General features: G+C 58.1%; 12 protein-coding genes across 12 annotated transcripts in view; 6 read left to right on the top strand and 6 right to left on the bottom strand.

Annotated features, from left to right (window-relative positions):
- Positions 1 to 10: 10 nt before the first annotated feature.
- Positions 11 to 777, top strand: GGTG_12607 (imidazoleglycerol-phosphate dehydratase; the record flags this gene model as incomplete). Its single annotated transcript, XM_009230508.1, has 2 exons — positions 11 to 278; positions 365 to 777. The coding sequence occupies 2 exons, from the start codon at positions 11 to 13 to the stop codon at positions 775 to 777; spliced, it is 681 nt and encodes a 226-aa protein (XP_009228772.1).
- Positions 778 to 1,477: 700 nt separating this feature from the next.
- Positions 1,478 to 2,627, top strand: GGTG_12606 (hypothetical protein). Its single transcript, XM_009230507.1, has 2 exons — positions 1,478 to 1,915; positions 2,017 to 2,627. Exons 1-2 carry the CDS (start codon positions 1,623 to 1,625, stop codon positions 2,222 to 2,224), a joined length of 501 nt encoding a protein of 166 aa, XP_009228771.1. The 5' UTR covers positions 1,478 to 1,622; the 3' UTR covers positions 2,225 to 2,627.
- Positions 2,367 to 3,979, bottom strand: GGTG_12605 (replication factor C subunit 4). The gene is made up of 3 exons (XM_009230506.1): positions 3,745 to 3,979; positions 3,445 to 3,665; positions 2,367 to 3,327 (listed from the first exon to the last, which is right to left on the bottom strand). The coding sequence occupies exons 1-3, from the start codon at positions 3,849 to 3,851 to the stop codon at positions 2,573 to 2,575; spliced, it is 1,083 nt and encodes a 360-aa protein (XP_009228770.1). The 5' UTR covers positions 3,852 to 3,979; the 3' UTR covers positions 2,367 to 2,572.
- GGTG_12604 (hypothetical protein) lies at positions 3,962 to 6,513 on the bottom strand. The gene is made up of 3 exons (XM_009230505.1): positions 6,131 to 6,513; positions 5,179 to 6,052; positions 3,962 to 5,109 (listed from the first exon to the last, which is right to left on the bottom strand). The coding sequence occupies exons 1-3, from the start codon at positions 6,263 to 6,265 to the stop codon at positions 4,175 to 4,177; spliced, it is 1,944 nt and encodes a 647-aa protein (XP_009228769.1). The 5' UTR covers positions 6,266 to 6,513; the 3' UTR covers positions 3,962 to 4,174.
- Positions 6,514 to 6,649: 136 nt separating this feature from the next.
- On the top strand, positions 6,650 to 8,620 carry GGTG_12603 (hypothetical protein). The gene is made up of 2 exons (XM_009230504.1): positions 6,650 to 6,858; positions 6,955 to 8,620. Exons 1-2 carry the CDS (start codon positions 6,839 to 6,841, stop codon positions 8,195 to 8,197), a joined length of 1,263 nt encoding a protein of 420 aa, XP_009228768.1. The 5' UTR covers positions 6,650 to 6,838; the 3' UTR covers positions 8,198 to 8,620.
- Positions 8,621 to 8,960: 340 nt separating this feature from the next.
- On the bottom strand, positions 8,961 to 10,384 carry GGTG_12602 (hypothetical protein; the record flags this gene model as incomplete). The annotated part of the gene is made up of 4 exons (XM_009230503.1): positions 8,961 to 9,438; positions 9,601 to 9,929; positions 10,056 to 10,178; positions 10,244 to 10,384. 4 exons carry the CDS (start codon positions 10,382 to 10,384, stop codon positions 8,961 to 8,963), a joined length of 1,071 nt encoding a protein of 356 aa, XP_009228767.1.
- Positions 10,385 to 11,349: 965 nt separating this feature from the next.
- GGTG_12601 (hypothetical protein) lies at positions 11,350 to 11,825 on the bottom strand (the record flags this gene model as incomplete). The annotated part of the gene is made up of 2 exons (XM_009230502.1): positions 11,350 to 11,435; positions 11,735 to 11,825. 2 exons carry the CDS (start codon positions 11,823 to 11,825, stop codon positions 11,350 to 11,352), a joined length of 177 nt encoding a protein of 58 aa, XP_009228766.1.
- A 12-nt stretch (positions 11,826 to 11,837) lies between these two features.
- GGTG_12600 (hypothetical protein) lies at positions 11,838 to 13,203 on the top strand (the record flags this gene model as incomplete). The annotated part of the gene is made up of 4 exons (XM_009230501.1): positions 11,838 to 11,855; positions 12,018 to 12,554; positions 12,786 to 12,926; positions 12,991 to 13,203. The coding sequence occupies 4 exons, from the start codon at positions 11,838 to 11,840 to the stop codon at positions 13,201 to 13,203; spliced, it is 909 nt and encodes a 302-aa protein (XP_009228765.1).
- A 509-nt stretch (positions 13,204 to 13,712) lies between these two features.
- GGTG_12599 (hypothetical protein) lies at positions 13,713 to 14,777 on the top strand (the record flags this gene model as incomplete). The annotated part of the gene is made up of 3 exons (XM_009230500.1): positions 13,713 to 14,206; positions 14,444 to 14,490; positions 14,686 to 14,777. 3 exons carry the CDS (start codon positions 13,713 to 13,715, stop codon positions 14,775 to 14,777), a joined length of 633 nt encoding a protein of 210 aa, XP_009228764.1.
- Positions 14,778 to 16,909: 2,132 nt separating this feature from the next.
- On the top strand, positions 16,910 to 22,513 carry GGTG_12598 (hypothetical protein). The gene is made up of 2 exons (XM_009230499.1): positions 16,910 to 16,961; positions 17,107 to 22,513. Exon 2 carries the CDS (start codon positions 18,271 to 18,273, stop codon positions 22,471 to 22,473), a length of 4,203 nt encoding a protein of 1,400 aa, XP_009228763.1. The 5' UTR covers positions 16,910 to 16,961; positions 17,107 to 18,270; the 3' UTR covers positions 22,474 to 22,513.
- A 620-nt stretch (positions 22,514 to 23,133) lies between these two features.
- Positions 23,134 to 23,709, bottom strand: GGTG_12597 (hypothetical protein; the record flags this gene model as incomplete). The annotated part of the gene is made up of 2 exons (XM_009230498.1): positions 23,134 to 23,214; positions 23,329 to 23,709. 2 exons carry the CDS (start codon positions 23,707 to 23,709, stop codon positions 23,134 to 23,136), a joined length of 462 nt encoding a protein of 153 aa, XP_009228762.1.
- Positions 23,710 to 24,694: 985 nt separating this feature from the next.
- The window catches only part of GGTG_12596 (hypothetical protein), a 3,519-nt gene continuing 3,045 nt past the window's right edge, over positions 24,695 to 25,168 (bottom strand). The window contains exon 5 of the mRNA XM_009230497.1: positions 24,695 to 25,158. Coding sequence (XP_009228761.1) covers positions 24,877 to 25,158 — 282 coding nt within the window. The 3' untranslated portion in view covers positions 24,695 to 24,876. The remainder of the gene's footprint in view (positions 25,159 to 25,168) is intronic.

Raw genomic sequence — 25,168 nt, 5'->3', positions numbered from 1 at the left:
CAATCATAAAATGGCGACAACTCAAAGATGGGCAGCATTAGCTCGAGATACCAACGAGACAAAGGTCAAACTTGCTCTAAATCTTGATGGCGGCGAGCTCCCTCCGGAAACGCACCCCGACTTGCTGAAGCAAGATGCAGAGGGACATGCTTCACAGGCGAGCAAGTCGCAGAGGATCAGTATACACACGGGAATCGGCTTCCTCGATCATATGCTCCACGCCCTGTCGAAGCACGCGGGCTGGAGTTTGCTTCTGCACTGCAAGGGTGATCTGCACAGTACGTCACCACCCCCACCAGCCCTCATCCGCTGATGGGTAGTGTAAAACCTTTCACTTGACTGACTTATCACCCTGCTCACAAAGTCGACGACCACCATACCGCCGAAGATGTGTGCATAGCCCTCGGCGATGCCTTCAAGTCTGCCCTCGGCAGCGCGTCAGGCATCGCACGCTTCGGCTTCGCATATGCGCCGCTCGATGAGGCCCTGTCGCGGGCCGTGGTCGACATCTCGAACCGGCCCTTCGCCGTCGTGGACCTGGGCCTGCGGCGCGAGCGGATCGGCGACCTGTCGTGCGAGATGATCCCTCACTGCATGCAGAGCTTCGCGACGGCCGCGCGCATCACGCTGCACGTCGACTGCCTGCGCGGGGACAACGACCACCACCGCGCCGAGAGCGCCTTCAAGGCCCTCGCCGTCGCCGTACGCAGCGCCACGGCGCGCGTGGCCGGCAAGGAGGGCGAGGTGCCCAGCACCAAGGGCACGCTGAGCGTCTAGGCGAACCAGCGCGGGCTGTGGCACCGCCCCCGCCTCCCGGGTCGCTTCCACGGCCGCCGCGGCTCTCGCGCGGGGGCCTGTGGGCGGGACGAGGCATGGTACGGCACCGCCGACGGCTGCTCACACACCTACCTGCCCGTCGCACGGTTGGGCAGGCCGGGGATCGTGTCACCTCGGCCTGTGCGGCCGTGGCAGTCGTCGGCGCCGGTTAGGAAACTGGCCGAGATACTGGCAGGCCAAAGCGACAGCGAGTGCGAAGACTGCATATGCACCCCGACATCACCTTCAGGCTCTACAAGCAGCAGCGGATCCTATAGTACTGCTCCTGAGTCCTTTGAGGACCTTGATCCGATTGACTTCGCGCAGGCTCACCGGATTCGCAAAATATTACACCTAGTGTCTAGACTTTTCGGGCGAGAGGAATGAGTCTACCTGCTATATGTCTTTTTCTTTTCTCCTTTTCCTCCCAAAGGCCTGCCTGCATAACCAGACTGCTGGTTTCGAGCGTTCTACCCTGCAGAGATCAATGGCAGGCGGGACTCCGTGCCGTGATGCGTGTTTGCCGCAACTCTAAAGGCAAGATGGGCGAAGAACAGGTGAAAGTAAAGGGATCGGAAATCGTGCTAGCAATCGCTAGTCCAAAGCCAGTGGTATTAATAGAAAGCGCAAAATGAAAACGAGTCGGATGATAGCATGTCCGTAATTTGATGTGGAAAGAGTTGGATCTCGAAATCGGCGTTCTGCTGAAATTTGCACTTGGGTCTGGCGCCCCATGAGGTCATACGATTGATTGAGTCCAAAATCGCGAGCCGCAAAGCGGAGAACATACAGGCGAGCAAATCCCGATGCGAAAACCGGGCGCAACGAAGAACCATTTCATAATTCCGAAAGCAGCATCGCACCCCTTCAGAGCGAGTCTTCCCCTCCTCCCCTCTCCCCACTGGGCCCCCCAATTCACTGAGACCACGATGCACAGCAACGACGCCCTGAAGGGAGAGGAGGCCGTCGGGGCTGGGCAGGCGGCGGCGCGGGGGGCGGCCTACGGCGCGGCGCGGTGGGGCGTCGGCTTCGCCGTCCTGGGCGCCGTCGGCTACTTTATGTCGCCGATATACCGGGGGCTGACGATCCAGTTCAAGACGTACGCCATCCCCCGACATGTTTTTTCTTCTTCTTTCTTTCTTTGGTGTGAATCAAAACAAACTGACTGACTGGCCACCACCACCTACCCCCGTCCCCCAGTTACATCCAAATGTCGGGCATGGTGTTCGGCGGCATGATCGAGGCGGACAGCCAGCTCCGCGTCTACGAGGCCAATATGCGCCTGCGCAGGAAGGCGATGCGCAGCCAGATGGCCCGCGCCGTGTACGAGCGGGAGCTGCAGGAGCTCGAGGGTGGGAGGCCGCTGGAGCCGCGGGACGAGGGACGGCCGGCTCAGCCGAAGAGATGAGGTGGCTATGGGGGATTTGTACCGACATTGAGCGATCACAACTGCCGCAATTTGGCAAACTCTCGTGAGGAATATGGGCTGGGTCTGGGGCGTGCGAGTATGGCGTTTTGCCAACTACCCGATCGCAGAACTGTGGACGGCGTTGCGCGTGTTCATGTGATTGATTGAACAAGGGTTGGGCGCCGCAGACTAAAAACATTGTCTATTCCCCCCATCCATCAACGCCGGGCCACGCTTACGAAAAAAAAGAAAAAGAATCAAGTCGAGAATCGTCCTGTCGGGGTAAGCGCGCCAGGGAAAAACATGTACGGGCAGTTTAACAGCATAGGGAAGCAAAAATCAGCGGCTTTATTTCTTGGCCGAGGGCCTCTCAAACTTCTTGGGGTCCATGTTCAACTTGCACAGCCTGACGACGCAGCCGCTCAGCTGCAGCAGCGTCTGGACGCCCTCGAGGATCTTCATGTGCGCGAACCCGATCTCCTTGATGAACTCGAGCTTTGCGTGCTCGCTTAGCGTCGGGATGGTCTTTATGACCTTGAACATGGTGCTGATGATGTCGTGGCTCGAGTAGCCGAGGTCCCAGAGCTCGCGCAGGCCGTCGAGCGCGCTGCCCACGTTGCCCTCGTGGCAGGCCTTGAGCATGGCCTGCACCTTGATGGGGTGGGGCGAGTCGACGACGCGGAAGACGTTGTCGCCCGACACGAAGCCGAAGCCGGCGTGCGTCGACTGCAGGTTGTTGATGGCCTGCCGCATGTCGCCCTCGGCGCTGAAGACGAGCGCCGCCAGCCCGTCCTCGCTGTGCCGCACCCCCTCGGCCTCGATGATCTGGAGGAGCCGCCGGACCACCTGCGCGTCCGTGAGGCGCGCGTACCGCAGGATGGCGCACCGGGACTGCAGCGGCTCGATGATCTTGTTGGACTGGTTGCACGCAAAGGCGAACCGCGTCGTGTTGGAGTAGATCTCCATGGTCCGCCGCAGCGCCTGCTGCGCCCCCGACGTCATGCTGTCCGCCTCGTCCAGGATCACGAGCTTGTGCCGCCCCGCCGGGAGCGTCACCTTCTTTTGAGCGAAGCCCTTGATTCGGTTGCGGACCACGTCGATTCCTGTTGTGTAGAAGATGATCCACGCTCGTTAGTCTCCTGTGTGTTTCGTTTCTCCTCTGCTTGGTAGACATCGCCTTCGCGGCGGCCGGGGGAAGCAACGCCGAGGAGGGGCCTCACCTCTCTCGTCACTGGCATTCAGCTCCAGAACGGCCTCCTTGTAGGAGTCGCCCAGCAGCTGCCGCGCCAGGCAGAGCACGCTCGTGGTCTTCCCGATGCCGGGCATGCCCGAGATGATGACGTGCGGCATGTTGCCATCTTTTGCGATGATTTTTAGCCGCTCGATCGTCTCTGTGTTGCCGACCACGTCGTCGAGGAATATCGGTCTGTACTTCTCCACCCTGACCGTGGGGAGGCCGTCAGCCCAAGATCGAGACCACCTCGTCGTTTCCTCGGCGCGGAGCCAGAGCCTGGGCCTACCATGGGAGCTCGTAGCTGGGGGTGCTCGTGGAGGTCGCGGTCAGCGCCTTTTTGGCCGCTGCCGTCGACGATTCTCCCTTCTCTTCTACTGTTTTCGCTGACGGCATTTTGTTGGGTGTGGGTTTAAGTTTGACAGTCGAGCGTGCAGCGCTGCACAGGAATTCGTCACTCTGCGGACCCTAGATAGGTGCCGTTGGCCCAGCACTTTACACGCCTAGCCTACCGTCGCGTCGCGTCCTGCGATTCTGCGTGGGGTTGGGTCATTCTGAGTCCATTTAATCCAAATAAGCTAGTCTCATTCTGGTAGTAGTGTCCACTGGACCCACTTCAACAGCCGTGATTTTCTGCCATCCGAACCAATCCCTCCAGCCTTTCCGATGTGTGTAATTGTCACCCCTTAACGCCATGTTCCCTGCAAAACCAATCGCCTCTAGTCCTCATCTTGCTTAGCAAGTCTCCTGTTGGCCTTGTGCTTCTGCCCACCTTTGAAGTGCTTCTTCCCTGACGACGCCAGTCGCGCGTCTTTCGGGTCAATGTTGTTCTCGAGAGCGGCCATGATTTTGGCCTTCCTCCCGCTCAGCTGCTTCCCCGAAGCCATGCCCTGCTCCGTGTACTTGTGGCTGAACGGCATGTTGACGTGACCGCCGTTGCGCCCAGCCGCGAAGAAGGTCTTGTCAAGCCGCGCAGTCTTGGGTCCCGCAGGCAGCGCCTGAAGCTCCGTCCCCGCTAGAGACATGGTGTCGTCCGAGATAGACATGGCATCCAGTGCTTGCATCAGTGCAAGCCTCCGCTTTGTCGGTAGGTGGGCCAGGTCATAGAGCTCACGGTTGTACTCGGCCGGGTCGAACTCGCCAGGAGGCGGCTCGCAGTACAGAAGCTTGCCGTTGACATAGTCCTTGAGGACGTACCTCGCTGCCCTCGACTCGTCTGGTTGGGCATTACCAGTCTTGGTGAAGCCACGCGCACGAGCGTAGGCAATAAGGAGCTCCTCCGCGGTGGGTACGCCTGTGCCACCCTCCTCCTCTGAGCGCGTACGGATAGTAATTCCGTATACGGCCTCCAGGAACGCCTTTGGTATCCTCCTGGCAACCAGGGCTACTGGGCCGGTGAACTCGCGGAGTTGGTCGATTGGCAGGACACCATTGCATACCAGCTCTCCTTTGGTTGTCGCAAAGTTGGGGAAGACCAGACCCGGGCAGTCGCACAGCACAACCTTTTCGCTGAGATGGATTGTTTGGAAATGCTTCGTCTTGCCTGGAGTTGCCGACACCGAGACCTTCTTTGAACCGATCAGAGCATTGATAGTCGATGACTTTCCGACGTTGGGGTATCCAACCAGTCCGATCTGCATCCTGTGATTCGGGTCTAGTTTCGACAAAGTCAGTGGGCGCTCACATGGGGCTCTGATGCCTCTTCGGGAAAGGAGGGTCTTACCTTTGTTTTCAGGGGCGTGCTTGAGGAAGATTTCCTCTAGCTCCTCAACTGTGATGATCCTGGTATCCAGATCGTCGTCCTCCGGATTCGGCTCCTTTCCGTCATCGCTTTCCTCGCCATCCTCAGCGCCTTTGGGCTCAAGACTCGCGCCGCCCTCAGCAGCAGCCGATCCCTCCGCCACCTCTTCCTCCTCGGACTCCTCCTCGGATTCCTCCTCAGCCTCCCGAGCCTCATTCATCTCCTTGGCGAGATGGGCGGAGAAGAATTTGTGGGCAATCTTGGCGCCCTTGAGATACTTGGCCCATTCCCGGCGCTGGTTGTAGCTCATCATGTCGGCTTTGTTGATGAGGAGCAAGTTCTCCTTCTTGGGGTCGACGTCTTTGACGTACTGCTCTAGATCCTCAGACCTGAACACGAGCGGGTTCCGAGCATCCACAATCTGAACAACCAGGTCAGACCTCTCAATGACCCTCCAAAGCTGCCTCCACACCTCGAGATTTCGCTCGAAGGGGGTCATGAGCAGGTCATTGTTTTCTTGAAGCTCAGCAAGCCCGCGGCGCCAGTTCAGGAAGCTCTCGCGCTCCATGGCGTCGAGCTGCTCCGGGGTCGTCGACGAGTCCCACCGGGGCCGGCGCGGCACCGTCAGCCTTGCTCTGTGAGCCTTCTGCTTGCCCAGAATCACCCTCTCCTCGGCAGCCGAAAGGAGATAAGGGTTCTTCTGATCGGTGTGGACGATCTTGATGTTGTTCATCTTCTCCGCCGTGAAGTCGGTGCCAGCCAACTCGGCGGTCGAGAGGAATTCATCGAGCGCGCCCTGCTCAGTGACCGAGCGCATCTTGACCCACGCCGCCTCCTCCCTGTCATTGGTGATATACTGTCGGAGAAAGAGTTAGCACCAGCAAACAAAACCCCAAGGCCGCCGGAGCGCCGCAGGTGCTACAGGGTTGGTTACCTGTTCGCCTGTAGCATGGTTGGTTCTCGTGACGGCAGCACCCTTTCTCCTGTCGGTGCCTTTGCCCTTGCCAAACCGGTCGTTCATCAGGGCATTGCCGAGCCCGACGGAAGTTTTCGACTTTGCGAGAACCATTTTGAATGATGGCGCTGTCCTGCGCGGGGTTTGTCGCCTAGGAGCCCTGAAGATGTATCACAATTCTGAGGGCTCGATGTTGCCCACGACGATAGGGTTCAAAACGACCAGCAGTGGCGCTGTCAGAAAGTATGAGCGAGACAAAAAGCAGCAACACAGGGCGTGCTGCTGATTAATTCTGTATGTCGAGGGGCAAAAAAAACCGACCAAATACTTCTGCGCCGGTTCCTTGAAGTCAGTCGCATGCACACTCTTCCGGCGCGGGGCAGTTTCACTGACGTCTGTGGGGCCCGCGCTTCCCTAAGCCATTCAGGTGGACGCCGCACGGAAGATAACAACGATGATAAAGACGGACCCACTTTAATTTCTTCCCCGTTTGTTTTTCGTTTCTTCATCACTTGGACCCCGCGGGCTTCAATCGCATGCGCACACAACCGACTACTCTCGGAATTGCTATTCTCAAGGCCGCCTGTACTGCTAAACCCACGTTCCCCTGCTGTAAATATTCGACGTCGCAAGTCAATCAACCGCAAAAAGCTACTTTTCTTCCCTTCTCGCAGAGACCCCGTCGTTATGGCGCGGGGCAAGTGGATGTGAGTTTTGCGTCGTCAAGAGCCTTGTCCTCACCGCCCATATATGCAGCCCATGTCCGCGCATGTACTAACACGGGGCAAACACTCGTCGTATAGAGACAAGAAGTCGGCGACGCACTTTACGCTGGTGCACCGACCTCAAAATGACCCCCTCATCCATGACGAATCCGCACCATCCATGGTGCTCAACCCAACACAACTGCCAAATGCATCCGCCAAGGGCAAGAAGTTGGATGATCTGGCATCCGAGCTCGGCTCTGATGCCCTGAGCATACGTGACAACGAAGGCGAGGCCGCCAATCATGGCATCTATTTCGACGATACGGAGTATGACTACATGCAGCACATGCGCGACCTCGGCAGCGGAGAGGGCGAGGTCGTCTTTGTCGAAGCAAAGCTCGGTCAGAAGGAAGGAAAGGGCAAGCAGAAGCAGTCACTCGAGGATGCACTGCGCGAGATGGATCTACAGCACCGCTCGAGCGATCTGCTAGACGCAGATATCCTGCCGACTAGGGACCTGCCCAGGGCCACCTACCAGTCTCAGCAGGACGTCCCGGACGCCATCGCCGGTTTCCAGCCCGATATGGACCCGAGGCTCCGCGAGGTTCTCGAAGCCCTGGAGGACGAGGCGTACGTTGACGAGGATGGCGATGATGACATCTTCCAGGCACTTGCAAAGGATGCGAAGGAGCTGAACGAACACGAATTTGAGGATGAGTTTTACGACGACGAAGAGGGCTGGGAGTCTGACGCTACCGCGAAGCCCGGCAAGGAGCTCAACGATGGTGATGGCGAAGCCCCACAACTGGTCAGGACAGGCGAGCAGTCAGCCGAGGGACCCTCGCAGGGATGGATGGAAGATTTCAAGCAATTCAAGAAAGACCAAGGCAGCGAGAGGAGACCAGGTGCGGCGGCACCTCGGGTGGGAGCCGCGGCGCCGTCGGAGCTGCAGTCCTCACTCTGGACGACAACAACGAGCGGCGGCCGGCGCAAGAAGCGCAAGGGCGCGCTAACAGACAAGACGGGGCACTCGATGACCTCGGCATCTCTGGTACGGACCGAGGGGCTTACCCTCCTCGATGCCCGGTTCGAACGGATCGAGGAGGAGTACACCACAGACTTTGGTGACGACGAGCTCGGTTCCGTTGTGTCTGGGATGTCAACGGCGTCGAGCGTGCAGGGACCGATGCGGTCGGATTTCGACGGCATCCTGGACGACTTCCTTGGCGCGCAGCCGAATAGAGGAGGGAAGAGGGGAAAGAAGCACTACAAGGGTGGTCTGGCGGAGCTAGAGGAGATTAGGAGGGGTCTTGGGCCGGCGAGGATCTCAACTCGGTGATGAAATCGAAAGAAATTTGTGTCGGATGACTTGGGTGGGCCATAGACCTCAAGATCTTGTGATTACGAAGCCAATCCTTTTTCCTAGCTACGGCGATGTTGAGGGTACGGAAGATCCTGCTCGGTGTGAAAGGAGTTGTAGCCGGGGTAGCGGCCCTGTGGTGTAGGCATTATGCTATAGGCGCTTGTTAAGGGGCACCTAGGCGCCGTGCCGCACGTAAGTGCCCCTTCCTTATGATGGAGATCTTACGATCTGGGCCAAAGCCAAACCCACACCATGAAGGCCAAGATCGCCAGGACCCGCGCAGTTAATAATCGTTAAAAGGCGTCAGACGGATGCTAGAATCCCCTCTGCTTCCTTTTACGTTCAAGTAGAATCTCCGTTCGTAGTGCTAATAGACAGTACCCTTTTGTGGTCTCGTCCACGACTCTGGCCGTGACAGAGGCTGTGGATAGCTATGTCTGTATAGATGGGCCTATGCAGCCCTTCTAACTGGACATAGTCCTATATCTGCTGGGAATGGGATCATCTTGGTAGATCTCAGTACCTTCGGGAAGGGCACTCATACTAATTGACATCTAGCAAACCTGCTTTAATTTTTTTCCCGCACGTAAGGAGAAGAAGTATTAACCAGAGAGCAGGCCCTGGGAACGAAACGGCATTTGGCAACCCCATTCGCACAGTGCTACTTGTTGCTCGCTTTCTAACTGGTCGTCTATTTTTTTTATCTATCTGCCGGGCGAGTCTCGTAGTTACTAATTACCTATGTTTGAAGTCCCTGCCTGCCAATATCCTCATTTTCCAAACTTAATTCTTCGATGAATAAGAATGCAAGGAAGCCTATAGCCCCTATCCCGGTAAGCGTGAGGAAGACGGCCATAAAAGAGACCCTGTAAGCCTCGATCACTTCAGTATAAGTCGGGAGGGAGCTATGAAGAAGACGGAGGTGGGGGATGAAGACAACTGTTTCGCGAACGTCGGCGAAAATGACCTGGAAGGAGAGGATGAGGCAAAGCAAGCCACCGTTGACGACGGCGCCGTGCAAAAAGGCGCCCGCCAGTGTCGCAACTGCGGTGCGGTTCTTGAAGATGCGGTACGGGAAGAGCGCGTGCGTCGGGCGGGCCTCGTAGAAGCCGAAGGCGACTAGGGTCAGCAGTCCTAGTATTAGGGGTACCAGCGTCTGGTACGACGACCAAGGGTAGAGAGCGCCGGCCCAGGACAGCGGCAGCGAGAAGAGGGTGCTGCCGGCCACGAAGAGCGCCATGCTAGCCTAGTCAAGGCTGGCTAGCTTCTCGCCGAGCCCCGTTTCCAGCGTCTTTAGCCGAAAGAAAAAGAAGAACAGCACAAGCCCAACAAAGCCGATGGGGAGGTTGATCCAGCCGATCTAGCGCCAGCTCGCGTACTCGGCCAGGGCGCCGCCGACGATGGGGCCGCAGATGGCGCCGCCGGCCATGGGGATGGAGAAGAGGCCAAAGTACAGCGCGCGCTCCTTGAGGCTGGTGATGTCGGCCAGGACGGCCTCGCTCAGCACGTCGAGCCCGCCGCCGCCCAGGCCCTGGAGGGTGCGGCCGACGATCAGGGTGGGCATGTCACCGGCCAGGGCGAAGGCGACGGACCCGGCCATGAAGACGAAGAAGGAGACGTAGAGTGGGATTTTGCGGCCCAAAACGTTTGACAGCGAGGTTGTGATGGGCATCACGGCCACGAAAGCGAGCAGGAAGCAGAGGCTCGCCTAGAAGGCCTCGAGGGTGGTGCCGTGCAGCTCGCGGGCTATCACCTGCGGATGGGACGTAAAAGTTGGCATTAGCAGGAGAGTCGTTGGACTGGGCGGTGGACAAGAAAGGAGCAGACAGCATACCGGCACCGCCACCGACAGCGCGGTGGAGTCGAGCGAGACGAGCAGCACGCAGATGGTGAGTGCCAAGAATGTCATGTAAAACGACAGTGGCTTCTTCTTCTGGGAGCTGGAGGGCTCGAAAAGCTCGCCCACAAGAGTATTGCTGCTGCCTGGGGGCAGTGGTTCATCCCCTTGGACATGGGGAGCACCTCCCCGTCGCTAGCCTCGGTCGGTGGCAAGTCGGCTATTGATACAAGGACGGTCGCGGGCGGGTGGTGGCCTGCCGTGTATTTTTCCTTTTCTCGGACATCATACGTAGGTTGGGACTTGGTGACGGCTGGCTCAGCCATTCCCAAGGCAATTGGTAACACACAACAGGTAGCGAGCGTAGGGGGACAGCGGTGAGGACGGTGGAGGACAACAGGAGTCACGAGAAGGGCGTTGTCAGACAACAGCGCGGCGGCAGGAGATCAAGTGGCAATGTCAAGTGCAAACGGATTAGCGGGGGTCGACACTATCCCTTCCTTGCAGGGAGCAGAGACCAACGGCGTGCTGGGCTGGTCACACAGCAAGACCTCGATGGCTCCTAGGCAGGGGGCGTGCAGCACCAACGCTCGTGCGGTTCCAGACTTGGCGGAGCCCGCTAATGTGTTCAACAGCAAAGCGCGGACTCGGGTGGCAAACCAATCACGATGTCCCGCATTGGGCGCTACGAGTATCCCGCGACTGCGCGCGGGTGGCGTATCAGCTTCCCCGAGGAGGGCACCCACTAGCAGCAACCACCGGCCCGCTCAAGGCGAGGCGTCCTGCCATTCTCGACCTCATCACGCCGGCGATATTACCTGGGAGGCCACCCGCGTCAGCCACTTTATTGTCGCGCCAATCCGTTCGCTTTTGTACGGGCACTCAGCCAGGTACTCGGTGTGGTGTTGGTAGACTCGGAACACAGTGCGAGATATTTCAGCTTGGTCCCACAGTAGTGCCAAGGAACGGCGAATAGCTTGACTGAACGACATGTCCTTTTGCGGCCGGACCTACTATTTCGTCACATTTTGTTGCTGCTTCGTCCCATCGAGGAAATGCGCAAGGCCGAATGGGCTGACTAGTTATAAACACCGCGTCGATATGCCCACCTTGGCTTATATGTGGCAGCCATGGGGATGCATCTGCAAGATAACTTCCTAGATAAACATGTGAAAAGGTTCTTTGTCAAGTCCTCAAGTTCTCCGTATCCCTCTTGCACACCTACCCTCTTGAACTTTCTACGCATCGCCCTGTCTATGTTGTCACTGTTTTTGGTGGTTGGGTAGTCCACTTATAGGACTCCAGCTCCCTGAGACTGCAAGTAGTCCATCTTGTTTCCTAGTTGGTGAAACGGCGTCACACTATTGGGTGGTACAGCTGCAGCCACTGGGTTTCCGTCAGCATGCGGATTGGTGGTGGCCGAGGATATTTCGCCATCACCAGACAGCTTCCATTTTCAGCATTTTCCTCTACAGTGCGCCGAGCAAGACGACTATGTACTCTTCCTCCTCACCCACGTCGGCTAAATTCTCGAAGCGAGCGTGGCACATCTATGAACCCGGTGCCAGCGAGCTCCGAGGTCGTTTGTATGCATATTAGAGCAGCCGTCGAGATAGCCCAAGTGTTGGAGGATTCTCGAGGAGTTGGAAAGGGCTGTATCAGGTGCTGACACTCACCGATCAAGATGGTAACCGTAGAGGCCGACTGGGCCCATCCAGAGAAGCAAGAGACGAAATAGAAGATAAAAATGCATGCCGCGACCTCCATTACACCGTTGAAATGATACCCGTAGCTGTCGTGCGCACACGTGAGGTTTGGCTTGGCTGCAACTCACACAACACTTGCTTTTATTACCACCTCATCAACCGAGGCCGCAGATACAGCATATCAGCCAGCTGCCTACGGCTGCGAGTCCCTAGCTGCCGGGAACGGCTCAGCCACGGCGACCTCTACTGGTAGCTCCAATGCAACTCTCCTCAAGTCTTTTACTCTCAGCGGAGCCATGACGCTGGTCACAGCGGCCTCGCTGCCGACGGCGTCCGTCTAGTCCGCCGCTGCGGCCAGCCCGTTTACACCGGTAGCCATCTGCGGCATGGTCTGCCGCTTCCCCTCGGAGCTGTGGAACTTCCTGCTGGCCAAGGGGGCGCGCTGTTGGAAATGCCCGAGCGGCACTTCAGCCTGGCGGGCCACTACCAGGACCTGGGCAGAAGCAAGAGCCGCCGCAAGCCCGAGACGGCGGTGGCGAAGCACGGGTACTTCCTGGACCCGGCCGTCGGCCCCGGCGCGCTCGGCACGTCCTTCTACCCCATGCCCAAGAGCGAGATCGAGCAGCTGGAGCCGCAGGCCAAGCAGCTGCTCGAGGTGGCGCGCGAGTGCCTGGGCGACGCCGGCGAGGTCGGCTGGCGCGGCACCAAGGTCGGCGCCTATGTCGGCAGCTTCAGCAACGACTGGTACGACCTGCACAACAAGGGCGAGAGAAAGTATGGCATGTACCGGGTCAGCACAATCCACCACTTTACATTTTCCAATCTGCTGCCGTAAGAACTGGACCTGAAGGGATCCATGTTAGTGTCTTTTCTGATTCCACTCTTTCTTGACAGTTATTTTCTTCGCTGGCTGGCCCTCGAAAGCTAACCCTCGTCCAGCGCCATCATCCGCACCACATGTTCATCCAGCCTCGTGGGCCTGAACGAGGTTTGTGCCACCGTCGCCAAGGGCTACTACTAGTCAGCCATCGTGGGCGGGACCAGCATCATCCTGGCCCCGGCCCTGACGACGGCCACGTTGAAGCAGGGCGGGCTCAGCACCGATGGGTCGTGCAAGACCCTCTCCGCGGCGGCCAACGGCTACGCGCGCAGCGAGGCCATCGTGACGCTATAAATCAAGCAGCTCGCCGACGACGTGCGTGAGGGTAACCCGGTGCGGGCCGTAGTTGTCGGCGCGGTGGCAAATAGCGACGGCCGCGCCTGCATCGGGTATGGACGACGACGGCGGTGACAATGAAAAAGACGCGCTGGCCGCCGCCGCCTCCCCGCATCTCCTGCTGTCCTCGGCAAACAGCCAGCAGTCGCTCAAAGACATGATAGGCCGCTACCAGGCCTTTGCTAGCCGTGCCGAAGACGGCGGCGGCAAGCGCCTGAACTGAACCGATCTGGGTAACACGCTTCCCTGCCACAGAGAGCACCTGCCCGTGCGCGCGTTCACGTTGGGCACCCGTCCCTAGACCAGCACTTGCGAGACCTCATGGAGTCGGCAAGGGGTAGGGGCACAGACTCTGATGCGAATCGAGATATCCCCTACTGGTGGTCCACCGAGGAGGACCTGCTCGAGCCCGCGCGGACCAGCCGCGTCAACGAGGCCGAGCTCTTCCAGCCCCAGTGTACTGCTCTGCAGGTGGCCCTCGTCGACAGCCTGGCCGAGGTGGGCATCGCCTCGTTGGCAATCGTCGGCCATGCTGCCGCGGACTCGCTGCCAAGCAGCAGACACTCAATGGAACTCTCGGGCTACACGCCCGGCTCCTATCGCAGAAGGGGCCGAGGTCGAGGTGCGGGCTACGGGCCTGAATTTTAGGGCTAGTAACGGACCGGGGGGTTGTCGCACGCAACAAGGCAGCTGCTAACCAGTCGACACTGGATTCATGATGTCTTCGTGGCCATGGACATCACTTCCTTCCCCGAAAGCGGGCCGTACTTCCGGTATGAAGCCTCAGGGGTTGTGAGGTGTGCCGGCGCCGATGCCAAAAAGGTCCAAGCGGGAGACCGGGCCGTCCTCAGAGGCATCAAGACCTTCTCAACCGTGATCATTTCGACGGAGCTGCTGGTGGCGGCGCTCAAGCTGGCCACGCCGCCGAGACCCGATGACGGCGGCGGCGGCAGCGGCGAGGACGAGGAAGAATTAAGGCCATCGTCGACAGGCACATCATGTTCTTCGGCATCACACCCGATCCGCCCCTCGGCAGCTCCAACAGCAGCGCCCGCCGATGGCCGTCTTCCGCAACGTCGGCGGCGCGGGCGAGGGCGGCGGCGTCGGCCGACAGGCGCGGGCAAGCAGGCCGATTCGCTGTGGGCCTTTATGGCCAAGGCCGACCCGGTTCTGCTCAAGACCCCCGAGGCGGACACGTTCCTGCCGCGCGAGATCGGCAAAAAGGTGTTCGTGCTGCTCATGGGGCTTGACCAAGAGCCAAACATTTATTCTTCCTTGGCCGAGGTTGGGTTGGGCTCGATGGTTGATGTCGGGGTGCGCGCGTGGTGGAAGGGCGTGTTTGGGCATTCTATCAGTTCTCGACGTGCTGGCCATGGGAACGCTTGAGGCGCTGGGATAACGTGTTGCGGAAGAACTCGATGATCCGTATTTAGGCGTTGTGTCTTTGTGCCTAATGGCTTCAGAATGATCTTCCTGGCTTCCATGTGCTCTAAGGGCGTTAGTAGATTGGGTACGCTGATGTCTATTGCGTCAGAGACCAGACCTTGGCGGATGATGCAAGCTGCTTCGTACCGATCACCTTGGGCTCAGCAAATCATAAAGACGACGAAGAAGTAACTGTGGACCAAACGAATTAGAGGGAATATGCGCGTATGTAACAAGAGAGCTTTGAGTGATGGAGGTCCAAGCTAATGAAGCCAGATAGAAGCGAAAGTTTTTGCGTTGTATGGTATCGAGCAATTCGAGCTGGAAGTCGTGGCAGAGTGTATCTTTTTCTGCCCTCCATATTATTGCTAGCTTGCCATGGGTGCCTAGTGCTGCTCCATTTCGGGAGGTAGCCAGCTCTCACCGCCGGAGAGTGCTCGGCCTTCACACCTGATATCAGGTGGAGGGCCTTGAGCCTCCCACTTCTTGACCTCAATGATACCTCCACCCGCAAGTCTGCTTGCTTAAAATGTCCCTGTTCATTGGGCCTGACGCTTAGCTGCTCTGGGGACGGCGCACCGGGAGGAGGAGCCCCCGATGCTTCCGAAGGGGTCTCGTGCTCAACGGTCCTTGCTCAGGCCCCAACACCTCCAGCCGGCAGGAGGCAGCTGCAGGCAGAACTGGAGCTTGCACCGCAGTCATACCCCAATTCGCTGGCCTGGCCCCCCTTACTGCGTTGACTTACTTGCCCTTCCTCCCCCCACCCCACAAAACCAAAATCCTCACCCAGAACAAACAAGAACACAAACAAAAACATCGCCAGCAAGACGATAGAATCGCCATGAGGAGCACCTCGCCATCAAGTGAATGATGGCGGGGTGCTCTACAATAATTATAGCACTACTTCAATCTCTTTATCCTGATGGACTCGAGGCCATACACCGCACAGCTTTTCATCGTATGGCTACGTTCCGCCCCATCGCAGCAAGCATTTCCAGCATCAGGACCGCTCTCGATGGTCAAAGGCCCATCGCAAGCCTAACTACCTGTAGGTCTCCCCCTTGCGAACAAGCATGACCAGTCGAAATGCATTCGAGCCCACCCTCTACTTCTCTTGTCAATTATTGTGCGCGGCGGTTGACCGTCGGCGACACTTCCATCGTCTCACTTCCATCTCCTCAACTCCCCATTCCCCAGCCGCCTTCAAAGCACCAGGTCTACCCATCACCGGGGGCACTTATAATGCCACCACAAAACCGAAGAGCTAACACGCTTTCGTTTGAGGCCAGGCTGATAGAGAGCGTCGACCACAGGGACCTCTGCAATCTGATAACGATATCATCTTCAATGCATGGTAGTAGGTTAGCTGAGCCCTATACCTCCCACAGCTGAAGGCTCCGTTGCAAAGGCCGGCCTAGGGGAGCCATGTGAACAGCCTGTCGTCGCCTCGACTAACAGAATAATCCGGCCTCAAAGGACGATGAAATTGACTGATAAGCATCTTTTAATAGAACTGCGAAAAGTCGCCCTCAAGACTAGAGAAGCGAAGCCGAAAAACTAGCCGATGTGGCCCAGATTCAGTTCCAAGGTTGCTTTAGCGCTATCCAGCACACGTCCAAGGACATGAGCAAAGAGAAGGTTTTCGGTCCATGGCGAGATCAAGAGCCTGCTGCGCGACCCGTTCGCCAACTATGTCATACGGAGGTTACGCATGATTCCTGACGGTAGCTTCGATCATGTTGGCAAGTATGTGAGTAAAGAGGGCTACCAAAGTCATACCGCGAAAGCCTCAAGACCAAGACAGGAAAGCCGTGGTGAGTACACAATGGAAAGCCCCCAGACGTCCCCAGCAGTATCACCGGTAAGACACGTTTCGAGTTACAGTATCAACATAGAAGAGTTTCGAACTGAAGCTGATAGTCCACCTGAAAACAGAAGCTAGGCAACACGAGCGGCGAGGCAGTTGGTTGTTTGCATTGGTGTGCTCGGAAGGATGAGTAGAGGGAAGAGTAAGAGGCCCCTACAAGCTCATACACATCTTTCTAGCTCACCACCCATCGAATCACGCACCAACGCAGATGACCAGCCGCAAGTTTCACTGCCATATCCACGCGCAACCCCCTAACTTGCCACGAGACCAGGCTGGGGCTGCGCTAGGTTGGGCTAGAACAGACTAAGCTCCAGAGGGTCAAGAAGGAGATCTACAAGGCCAGCATCTTCTATGAAAAAAAGCATCAAGGGTTTGTTATCAACCCAACTGGACACCAGTCTTGGGTGAGCCAGAGCCAGAACAACGATCCCGCCAAGATTACGAGCGACGATTACGGCCAACAGCGAGGCGACCACCCAGGCAATCGATAACCAGACTCAAACCACCATTCTGCGGCACATGGACGTGCTCGCAATTGGAAGGAGTACGGACATGAAATCACTTTCAATGTCCTCAACTCCGGATCCGGTAGACGGAAGCAGCACCAAGGGGCACAAGCGTCGTTGAATTAAGACAGTCACGTGGCAATAGCCAAACGGGAGCCGACAGCACAAGCACTGTGGACGGTAAGCACAGACCATGACTCTCTCGCACAGACCAACCCTGAGTCGTTCGCCCGCAAGCGGCTCCACATAGGCGGTGTGCAGTGGCAGCCAGGACCCACTTAGAAAACAGTCCAACGGGACAAGGCGCGCGAGCTGACCATCGAAGCTCGACACCAGAAACAGCCCCTGCGACAACCGTACGACAGCTTCACGACCCAACACCCAGCGACGACACGAACGCCGGGGCATCGGCTGCAGCGTAAACGACCGCAACATACCGGAAAATCCCCCCGACGACACCGCCCGAACTCGAGTATTCCAATGGTCGTCCTCCGCCGTCGCGTCCATGGCTTTCAGCGGAGGTAGCGCGGGGGGCATAATGGCTGGACAGAGCCCGAGTCCATTCGCCCAGTCTGGGTTTGGGGGTAAGTGTGTCCTGCCCCTATGTGCCCCTAAGGTGTCCTGTCGCCGGGAGATGATGAACGCTCCACGATCTGGGCTCCGCCGCCCGCCCTAGCCTTTGTTTTCTGCCCTCGTCGCCCTGCCACGACAGCGCAAAAAAATCCCCAGGAAACGAGGAGAAGCGACGCGTATTCCTCTCCGCATCTCTTCCTGCTGTCAAAACCCACGCCCGAATTCTCCATCAAAACCCGCGCCCGAGCTTTGCCCTCGAAATCCCTTCACTTCTGAGCTTCACCCTCAAAAAGTCGATCGTTGCGCGCGCACTCTGTCGGGCACCACCCCGGATCAACCCGCTATCGACTCAATCGCGCTGAGGCCGAAGCCTGGGGAAAACGTCGAGCGCCTAGCCTGCAAGCGCGCCGAGGACCCGGACTGTTTCCGCGCTCTCGGGGCGAGGTTGGCGGCGCGTCGCGGTGCGTCGACTTGGCATAGTCCACTCGAGGACTCCAACGCGGACAACTTTTTCCTTTTGTCCACTGGCTGCTCAACAAGCACTGGACACGACAAACAAAGACCGCCAAGCCGCCCAGCAGCGCATCAGCCCTCCTTCACAATCACACCGAAAGCAGAGAACAAAGGCACTTTGGCGCGGCGGAACAAACCCCCAAAGGCCGACATACTGACGCAAGATCGCGCAGGGAGTCCATCTCCAAACCCGGCCGCGAACCCGTTCGCTAGGAATTCCTTTGGCACAACAACTACATCGACCCCCTTCGGAGCCCAGACTACGTCAACACCTTTTGGATCGGGACCCTCTGCGCCCTTCGATAGCCAGCAGCCCGCGACGACACCTTTTGGGGCACAGTCTTCCACTACCTTTGGCGGCCAGGCCTCGCCAAGTCCCTTCGGCAACCAGCAGCCCACAACGATGGTCTTCGGCGGCTCGAATGGATTTGGCACCCTCTCCCAGAACTCGAACTTCAGCAATGCTATGTCTCAACCAAACGTGGCCAGCAGCGCATTAACCCCCAGTCCGTTTGGACAGCCTTCAGCATCTTCCAATCCTACACGGTCAGGTTTCGGGAGTGCACCGAACCCCTTCAACAGCCATAACCAAACGGACCACAATATGAGGCGGGGTAGCACCAAGAAGAATAGGAAGCCGAACTTGACGGAGTCTTTGGCGAAGAGCGGCACTTTCGTCACAGAGGGTGCTAATGGTGAGCCAAGGGTAACCAAGGGCAACCCGTCAAATGCGCCCCCAGGCTCCAACAATCCTGTATCGAACTCGTCGCTCCAGAACCCCTTCCAGAAGCTCAGCGACGCCCAGGTCGGACCCGCATCCGCAAAGTCCAAGCAGGGGAGCATTGCCAGGTTCACCGCGGCAGCTCCAATTGCGACACTGGAGGAGTATGCGACGGCAGTCAAAAACCAGCTCAAGAAGGATGGGGTAGCGGACCTCATCATTCCAGCTGATCTCTTCGACCCCAAGAAGCGCCCGCAGGCCATCGCATTCAGACAGAAGCACCTGGAGAGCCACCAGAACAAAGTGAGGGCGTCGTTGGAGAGGGGTGGTCTGATCGATATCAGAGACAAGCAAATTCGCATCGAGGATGCCGTCGACTTCCGAGGCACGTGCGAGGACATGTGCCCAGTTTACGAAGTGGTCACCAGACTCGCCGAGAACCTCGCCTTGATCGAGGAACGAGCGGAGGGCCCAGATGGCACACCATGGGCGGTTAGGGACATGTTTGTCAAGCGCCACGCCCGCTCATCTGCCGGCGAGTCGTCTGTCCTACCAAACGAGGTGCGCACAATCGGTGCTCTCGAGCGAACAACCGCCTACCTGCTCGACCAGGTGCTTCAAGGGGAGCACAACCTACGAGATCGCCATGCGTTCCTATGGGATCGCCTTCGAGCCATCCGACGCGACTTCACTTTCCAGAGTCGGATGTTACCTGAGGAAAGCTTGCGCATGGTTCACGTTCTTGAAACCATCGCGCGCTTCCACGCCATCTCGCATCATCTCCTTGCGCGGAAGGGCGCCGCGAATGTCGAGTACTCGGCGCAGCAGGAGCGTGAGGCATTCCAGAAGACACTCATCTCGCTCAAGGCTGCGTATGGCGATCTACACAAGCAGGGTATCAAATGCGAGAACGAGCCCGAGTTTGTCGCCTACTGGATCATCTTCTTCGCCAACGACGCTTCGGACATCCTACAGATCGAGAAAGAGATGATGACCCGAAACTGGGGATCCTCTAACCAGGTGCAGACGGCCATCTCGCTGGTCCAGGCGCGTCTGGAACACACAACGCCGCTTAGGGCCAAGCTCAAGAACCACAATCAAAAGAAGTACCTCTACTTCCCAAGCTTGGCTGTCGGCGCGGCTACAGCCTACTTGGACATAGTGGCAGATCGCTCTGTGTCCTTCGCCATGGCCTGTGTGGCCGAGATGAGCTTTAGCCTGATCCGGTCGGTGCATCTTCGCAAGCTCGTAAAGGCCTGCGCGCGAGGCCGGGACTCCCCCAAGGACGTCACCCCAGCGAGTCTGCAAAAGCTCTTAAGGTTTGACACAGAGCAGGAGGCAGTCGAATTTGTGAAGGAGCGAGGTCTCAAGTTCTCCGATGACGGCAGTCACGTCTTGGTCATGAGAAACCAGCCGTTGCCAGGCGTATCTACCGATGCCGTCTTCTCGCAATTCGTCGAGCGAAAGCGTTGCAACCGACCGCTTCTAGAGGTTATCCGGAACAACGTTTTTGAGGAGGATGTGCCGTCGGACACGGTCGGGGCCAGAGCTCCAAACAGTCCAGAGGGCATGTTTGTCGATGACTTCCCTGAAAGCCCGGCGAAGACACCAGCTGCACCTATCAGCGCCAAGCCAGACACAACACGGGCTAAGAACCCCCCAAGCAAGCCACCGAAGAATCCATTCCATTCCGCCAATACCCCAGCCTCAATCACGAGCCCATTTGGCCAAGCATCATCAGCCTTTCCCCAGGCCCCACCCCTAGGACCATCACAAGGGAACTCCATCAAACCATCGCTTATAGGCACCGTAGTGTCAAAGTCAACTCAATCTCCAACTCTGGGTCCGTTCGGTGCTTCTATGGGAAGTACCACCTCGAGCAGCTGGGCGGCATCCACTACACCTAAGCCAAACCCCTTTGGCGCTCCCTCTGCTGTGGGAGTTGGACTAGCGGGTCCTGCAGCAAGCAATGCACCCAAGACGAATCCCTTCGCCACAGCCGTGCCTTCACAGCTGCCATCAGCGCCCTCAGGAACGCCACCAAATACAGTCTCGCAGCTTCTGCAGAACAATGCGGGATCTCCGGCGCCAGCGGCCCCATCCCTAGCTCTAGGACAGGGTCTCGGTCCGGGATCTGCAAGCAGCATTTTTGCCAGCTCGCCATCCCCGCTCCAACCAGCCCAATCTGCGCCGCCAACTACGTCCATAATCCCCAGCTCTACGCCAGCTCCGGCGTCCCTCTCCCAAACCATCCTCGGACCAGGTATTGGGGTTGACAAGCAGCAGGAGGAGCCCACGGCTACAGCATCGGGCATGTCACTGATGGACAAGATAGCTGCCGCTAAACAAAAGAATGGGTTTGTAGCAGAAGACCCTACACCGCAACCCGCTGCCAAGCCAGCCCCGCAGCCGCCACAGATTGACTTTCCCAAGCTCGATACCCCAGCCCCTGCCTTGCCTACTCAGTTGCCCATAGCACCTCCGCCGCCCAAAGTGGACCCGATGAAGCAGTTCACAAACTGGTTCGTGCTTGGTGACAACGGCATGATGGAGGAATTCACAGTCAGCTACACTGAGCATCTAGTTCGACAGGCCTACATGCAGTTCCTGGCTGAGGAGGAAGAGAGAAAGCGGAAAGAAGAGGACGCGAAGTCATGGGAGGACGCTCTGAAGTGGAGAAGGTACAATCTCGGCCTCAAGTTCTTCTATCGCTGGCGTCAAATCGCTCGCAACAAAGCCCTGGGCCGTCGCGCGATAGAAGGCCGGGACCTCATGAGAAAGTTCAGAGAGTCTCAGCTGGCCCAAGCAAAAGCAGACAAGGAAGCCGCCGCTAAAAAGAAGAGGATCGAGGAGACAAAGCGTGCCAAACAGCTCGAGACAGACGCGGGTAACTTTGCAGAGAGTCTCTGGTCCTTGCAGCATCAACAGCTCAACCGAAAACGGAGCCCATCGGAGGACGACATTCGCGATGACGATTCGGTAGCCGACGCTCTTCTTGGACCTCGATCCCCGTCAGTCAGCTCTGTTCAGGAGAAAGGCAAGGGCTATCGTCTTAGGCACTGGAAGGACACCATCTCTAGATCAGCTTCGCGTGTCCGAGACGGTGCCATGGCCGTATTTTCGTCAAGCGTCAAGGAATCGCGCTATCGCAGTACCGAAAGGGATGACAGCAGCCGCAGTCCCCCATCTCGCTCTGCAAGTCTAGGCCGTTCGCTCCCCCCCAGAAACCGGAGTACAAACTTCTCTGGAATAGCCAAGCGGACCGCATCTCCTGCGAACGAGGAGGCCGACAGGCTGAAGCGTCCCCGAAGCATCGGACTCAAAACCAGCCACTTCAGACTCAGGGCCATGGGAATGATCCATATGCCCAATGGACAGTACCTTCATGAGTCCATCGCCAAGCCCATGATTGAGGGCAAGCGGTTCCCGGGCTTTGGAGACTACGGCCTACCGCCCGTCGTCAATGGAGAGAGCGGTGCGGTCGAGGAAGCCCACTCTCCCCCTGTTGAGAACTCCTCGCATGTCCATACGAGGAGCTTGAGCTGGCGTACGCACGTGCCGCGCGTGTCGTCAGCATCTAGCATCCGTAGTGCCATTCTCAACGGCGAGAGCCGTACGCCACCGCCGCAGCATCACAAGCGGAAGCGGCTGGCCGCGGCGGACGGTGGCGGAGACGACGCCATGTCGATCAGCAGCATCAATCACCAGCAGCTCCGGGGCGACACGGGCTCGCCGTCCTGTGTCAAGAAGCAGCGGACGGACTTTGCCGAGACTGAGCGCATCATCCAGGAGATGCGCGAGACCGGTGCGCTAATGGAGGAGGGCGAAGCCTGGTACCGGGAGCAGAGCGAGCTCATGGGCAGGGGCCATACCCCTTGGTCCTAGGCTGGGCAGGATCGTCTTTTATTTCCTTCCAAGCTTTTACGTTCCCCAAGCAACTTTTCCCTCTGTCTTATCATCACTGTATACTCTATTACCAGCATGTTGGCCTAGCATATCAAAGCCTTTTTCGCTTTTTCTCTCGAACCATGTCAAACCGCCTGAAGAGGGCTGGATCTCGGGGGTTTTTTTTTCTGTGAGTTTAGTTTGGCGTTTAGGAGAAGGCGACGCATGGAAGCTCTCGGGGTAGACGGGGAGAAAAAAAAACTCCCTTGCTCGGGCTGACACTTGACCTGAGCATCCCAAACCCTATTTTGCCTCCCGTCATATTGTTTGCTGCTTGCCATGGGATAGCCTGGCCGTCTTTGCCGCCTCTTATGTGATGTGTGGGTCCTGATCTCTCGTGTGGTTTAGAGCTGACAGCGTACGTATAGCATTTCCCCGTTTCAGTTGCCCTAATGAATTGGCTGACCATTGGTGGACACCTAACGGAACGGGAAAAGGCTCTTACTATCCCGAAGTTGGACGAAGATTATCCTAACCCAACAGCCGCGCCACATCGCCGCCAAGCCCACCCGTTAAAACGCTCTGTTCAAGATAGATGTCCCTGCCTGACCCATGCCCCAGCTACTTCGCTGCCGGGCTGTGGGATTCGTGACTAGCACTTTAAGCACCACGCCCCGCGAGGCCGCTTCCACCTCCTCCATAACCCTCCGAGTCCTGGAATACCACGAGGGTATCCTCTTCCTAACCACCAACCGTGTCGGCGTTTTCGACGAGGCCTTCAAGTCGCGTATCCACCTGCCGCTTTACTACCCGTCGCTGGAGTGGAAGTACTCCGAGAAGATTTGGCGCACTCACCTGCAAAAGCTCGAGCGGAGCTGCCTGATCGAGGTGGACGTGGAAGACATCCTGGCCTACGCCGAAACCTTCTTCGAGCGCCAAAAGGCCCGCGGCTCCAAGATTGGCCCCGTGTGGAGCGGCCGGCAGATCCGCAACGCCTTCTAGAGCGCCGTGGCGCTGGCTGGCTACAACCCAGCCGAGGGTGACGGCGGGGGCGGGGGTGGGCGCATCCGCATCGAGCGCTGGCATTTTGACCGCGTCTCCCAGGTGTCCAACGAGTTCAACCACTACATCTGGAGCATCAAGACGCAAACCGATGCCGACAAGGCCGAGCGCTATGGCTATCGCTTCGACCAGTACCGGGCCGACGAGACGATCCACATGAAGCCCGTGGTGCATCCCGAGGCATCGGGCCAGGGAAGCGGCGGGATATCGTTTGGGCAGAAGCTAACTGACATGGCGCAGGGCGGCGGCGGGCCATCTCTCATGAACAGCCGCCTGGGCTTCTCGGGGCTCTCGCAACAGGGCTTTTCGAGCCAGCAAGCGATGCCGCACAATTTCGCGCAGCAACATCAACAGGGATTTGGGCAGCATGGATTCGGGCAACCCCAGGGCTTCGCGCAGCAAACTGGATTCGGGCAGCAGCAAAGCTTTGCCCAGCAACAAGGCGCTGGACAACCGCAAGGCGCTGGACAGTAGCAAAGCTTTGCGCCGCAGTAAAGGTGTCACGAAGCAATCTCTGGGCTAGGGAAGAACGATGTAGATTAAGCTCGGCTTGCGGCCACGGCTCTCTTGTACACCCATGTAGTCGGGTTGGCCTTCCAGGAGCAGATTTGCCACAACCGCGCCCGTATGTAGCCGTTTGGCGCCACGCTCCTGCTGCCACTGCAGCCGTGCCGTGCAGTAGCCAGCATTTTCTTTAGCAGTGACTTCCACCATGTATTTGTATGTCGTTACACGCACCGCCAGTTAGCCCAACGATGGCACACTGGGATTGATCGGCCCGCGAATGCTTGAAACGGCAGTGGCGCTTAGACCGTGATGTCGCAAGGGGCCACGAGGCGCGGCGACTTTGAACAGAACACCTCGCTCACTGTCCGATCAGGCTTTCCTCTTGTAGTATTCTCCCACAAATACCCGCCGTCGTGGCTGTTGACTAAGAATACAAAGGACATCGGAAGACACTGACCCATCAGGGACGCTTCACGGCCAAACAATTGGGGCGAGGACTCCTCTTGGGCAGCCCGAAGGAGACCTAGGCACAAATCGAGCTATTTTCATTACTGTAGGGGTGAAATTTGTTTATCATCACAGACTCTAACCACCGCCACCACGACGCTTCCCAAAGCCAACGCCATTTCCACCCAAGAATAAGGATGAAGGAAAGACAAGAAAGCAAACGGCCGGGGACCAGGGTGTAAAGAAAAGCCGACAGGCCGGATCGAAAACCCTCCAAGTCCCCTTGTTCACCGTTCATGGCATGGTATCCGCACAGAAATTACAAAAATATCTTGTAAAAAAAAAGACCCGGCGGTCAAAGAAGGTTCAACGAGCACCCCGCTAGCATCAGTGGTCCCCGATACGGAGCGTGTAGGGCGAGCTCGACCTCGTCGTGGCGGCGGTGTGGAACGGCCTCGCCGGGTCGGACCTCTGCGACGACACGCCGCTCCGCCTGCTGATGGCCGACTCGCCGTCGCCGCGCGCCCTGCTCTTTGCTGGGACTCCCGGCGGCGGCGGGCCGGCCATCAGCACGTCGGCCAGGGACCCCGTCAGCGCGGCCTTGCGCGCGTGTGCCGCCGCCGCCGCCGCCGCCGCCGCTCCTCCACGATGCGACTGGCGGCTCGCGACCTGCGCGGCG

The sequence above is a fragment of the Gaeumannomyces tritici genome, assembly GCF_000145635.1.
Source record: "Gaeumannomyces tritici R3-111a-1 unplaced genomic scaffold supercont2.9, whole genome shotgun sequence".
NCBI lineage: Eukaryota > Fungi > Ascomycota > Sordariomycetes > Magnaporthales > Magnaporthaceae > Gaeumannomyces > Gaeumannomyces tritici.
This window is presented reverse-complemented; position numbering and strand designations above follow the sequence as displayed.

Coding starts and splice junctions, on each gene's coding strand:
- GGTG_12604 (XM_009230505.1), bottom strand. CDS start 6,265: ATGGTTCTCGCAAAGTCGAAAACTTCCGTCGGGCTCGGCAATGCCCTG. Junction 6,053..6,130: donor ACCATGCTACAGGCGAACAG/GTAACCAACCCT, acceptor TTTCTCCGACAG/TATATCACCAATGACAGGGA. Junction 5,110..5,178: donor GCACGCCCCTGAAAACAAAG/GTAAGACCCTCC, acceptor TGTCGAAACTAG/ACCCGAATCACAGGATGCAG.
- GGTG_12603 (XM_009230504.1), top strand. CDS start 6,839: ATGGCGCGGGGCAAGTGGAT. Junction 6,859..6,954: donor ATGGCGCGGGGCAAGTGGAT/GTGAGTTTTGCG, acceptor CTCGTCGTATAG/AGACAAGAAGTCGGCGACGC.
- GGTG_12606 (XM_009230507.1), top strand. CDS start 1,623: ATGCGAAAACCGGGCGCAACGAAGAACCATTTCATAATTCCGAAAGCA. Junction 1,916..2,016: donor CTGACGATCCAGTTCAAGAC/GTACGCCATCCC, acceptor CCCGTCCCCCAG/TTACATCCAAATGTCGGGCA.
- GGTG_12605 (XM_009230506.1), bottom strand. CDS start 3,851: ATGCCGTCAGCGAAAACAGTAGAAGAGAAGGGAGAATCGTCGACGGCA. Junction 3,666..3,744: donor CCCAGCTACGAGCTCCCATG/GTAGGCCCAGGC, acceptor CCCCACGGTCAG/GGTGGAGAAGTACAGACCGA. Junction 3,328..3,444: donor GAATGCCAGTGACGAGAGAG/GTGAGGCCCCTC, acceptor TCTACACAACAG/GAATCGACGTGGTCCGCAAC.
- GGTG_12598 (XM_009230499.1), top strand. CDS start 18,271: ATGGTCTTCGGCGGCTCGAATGGATTTGGCACCCTCTCCCAGAACTCG.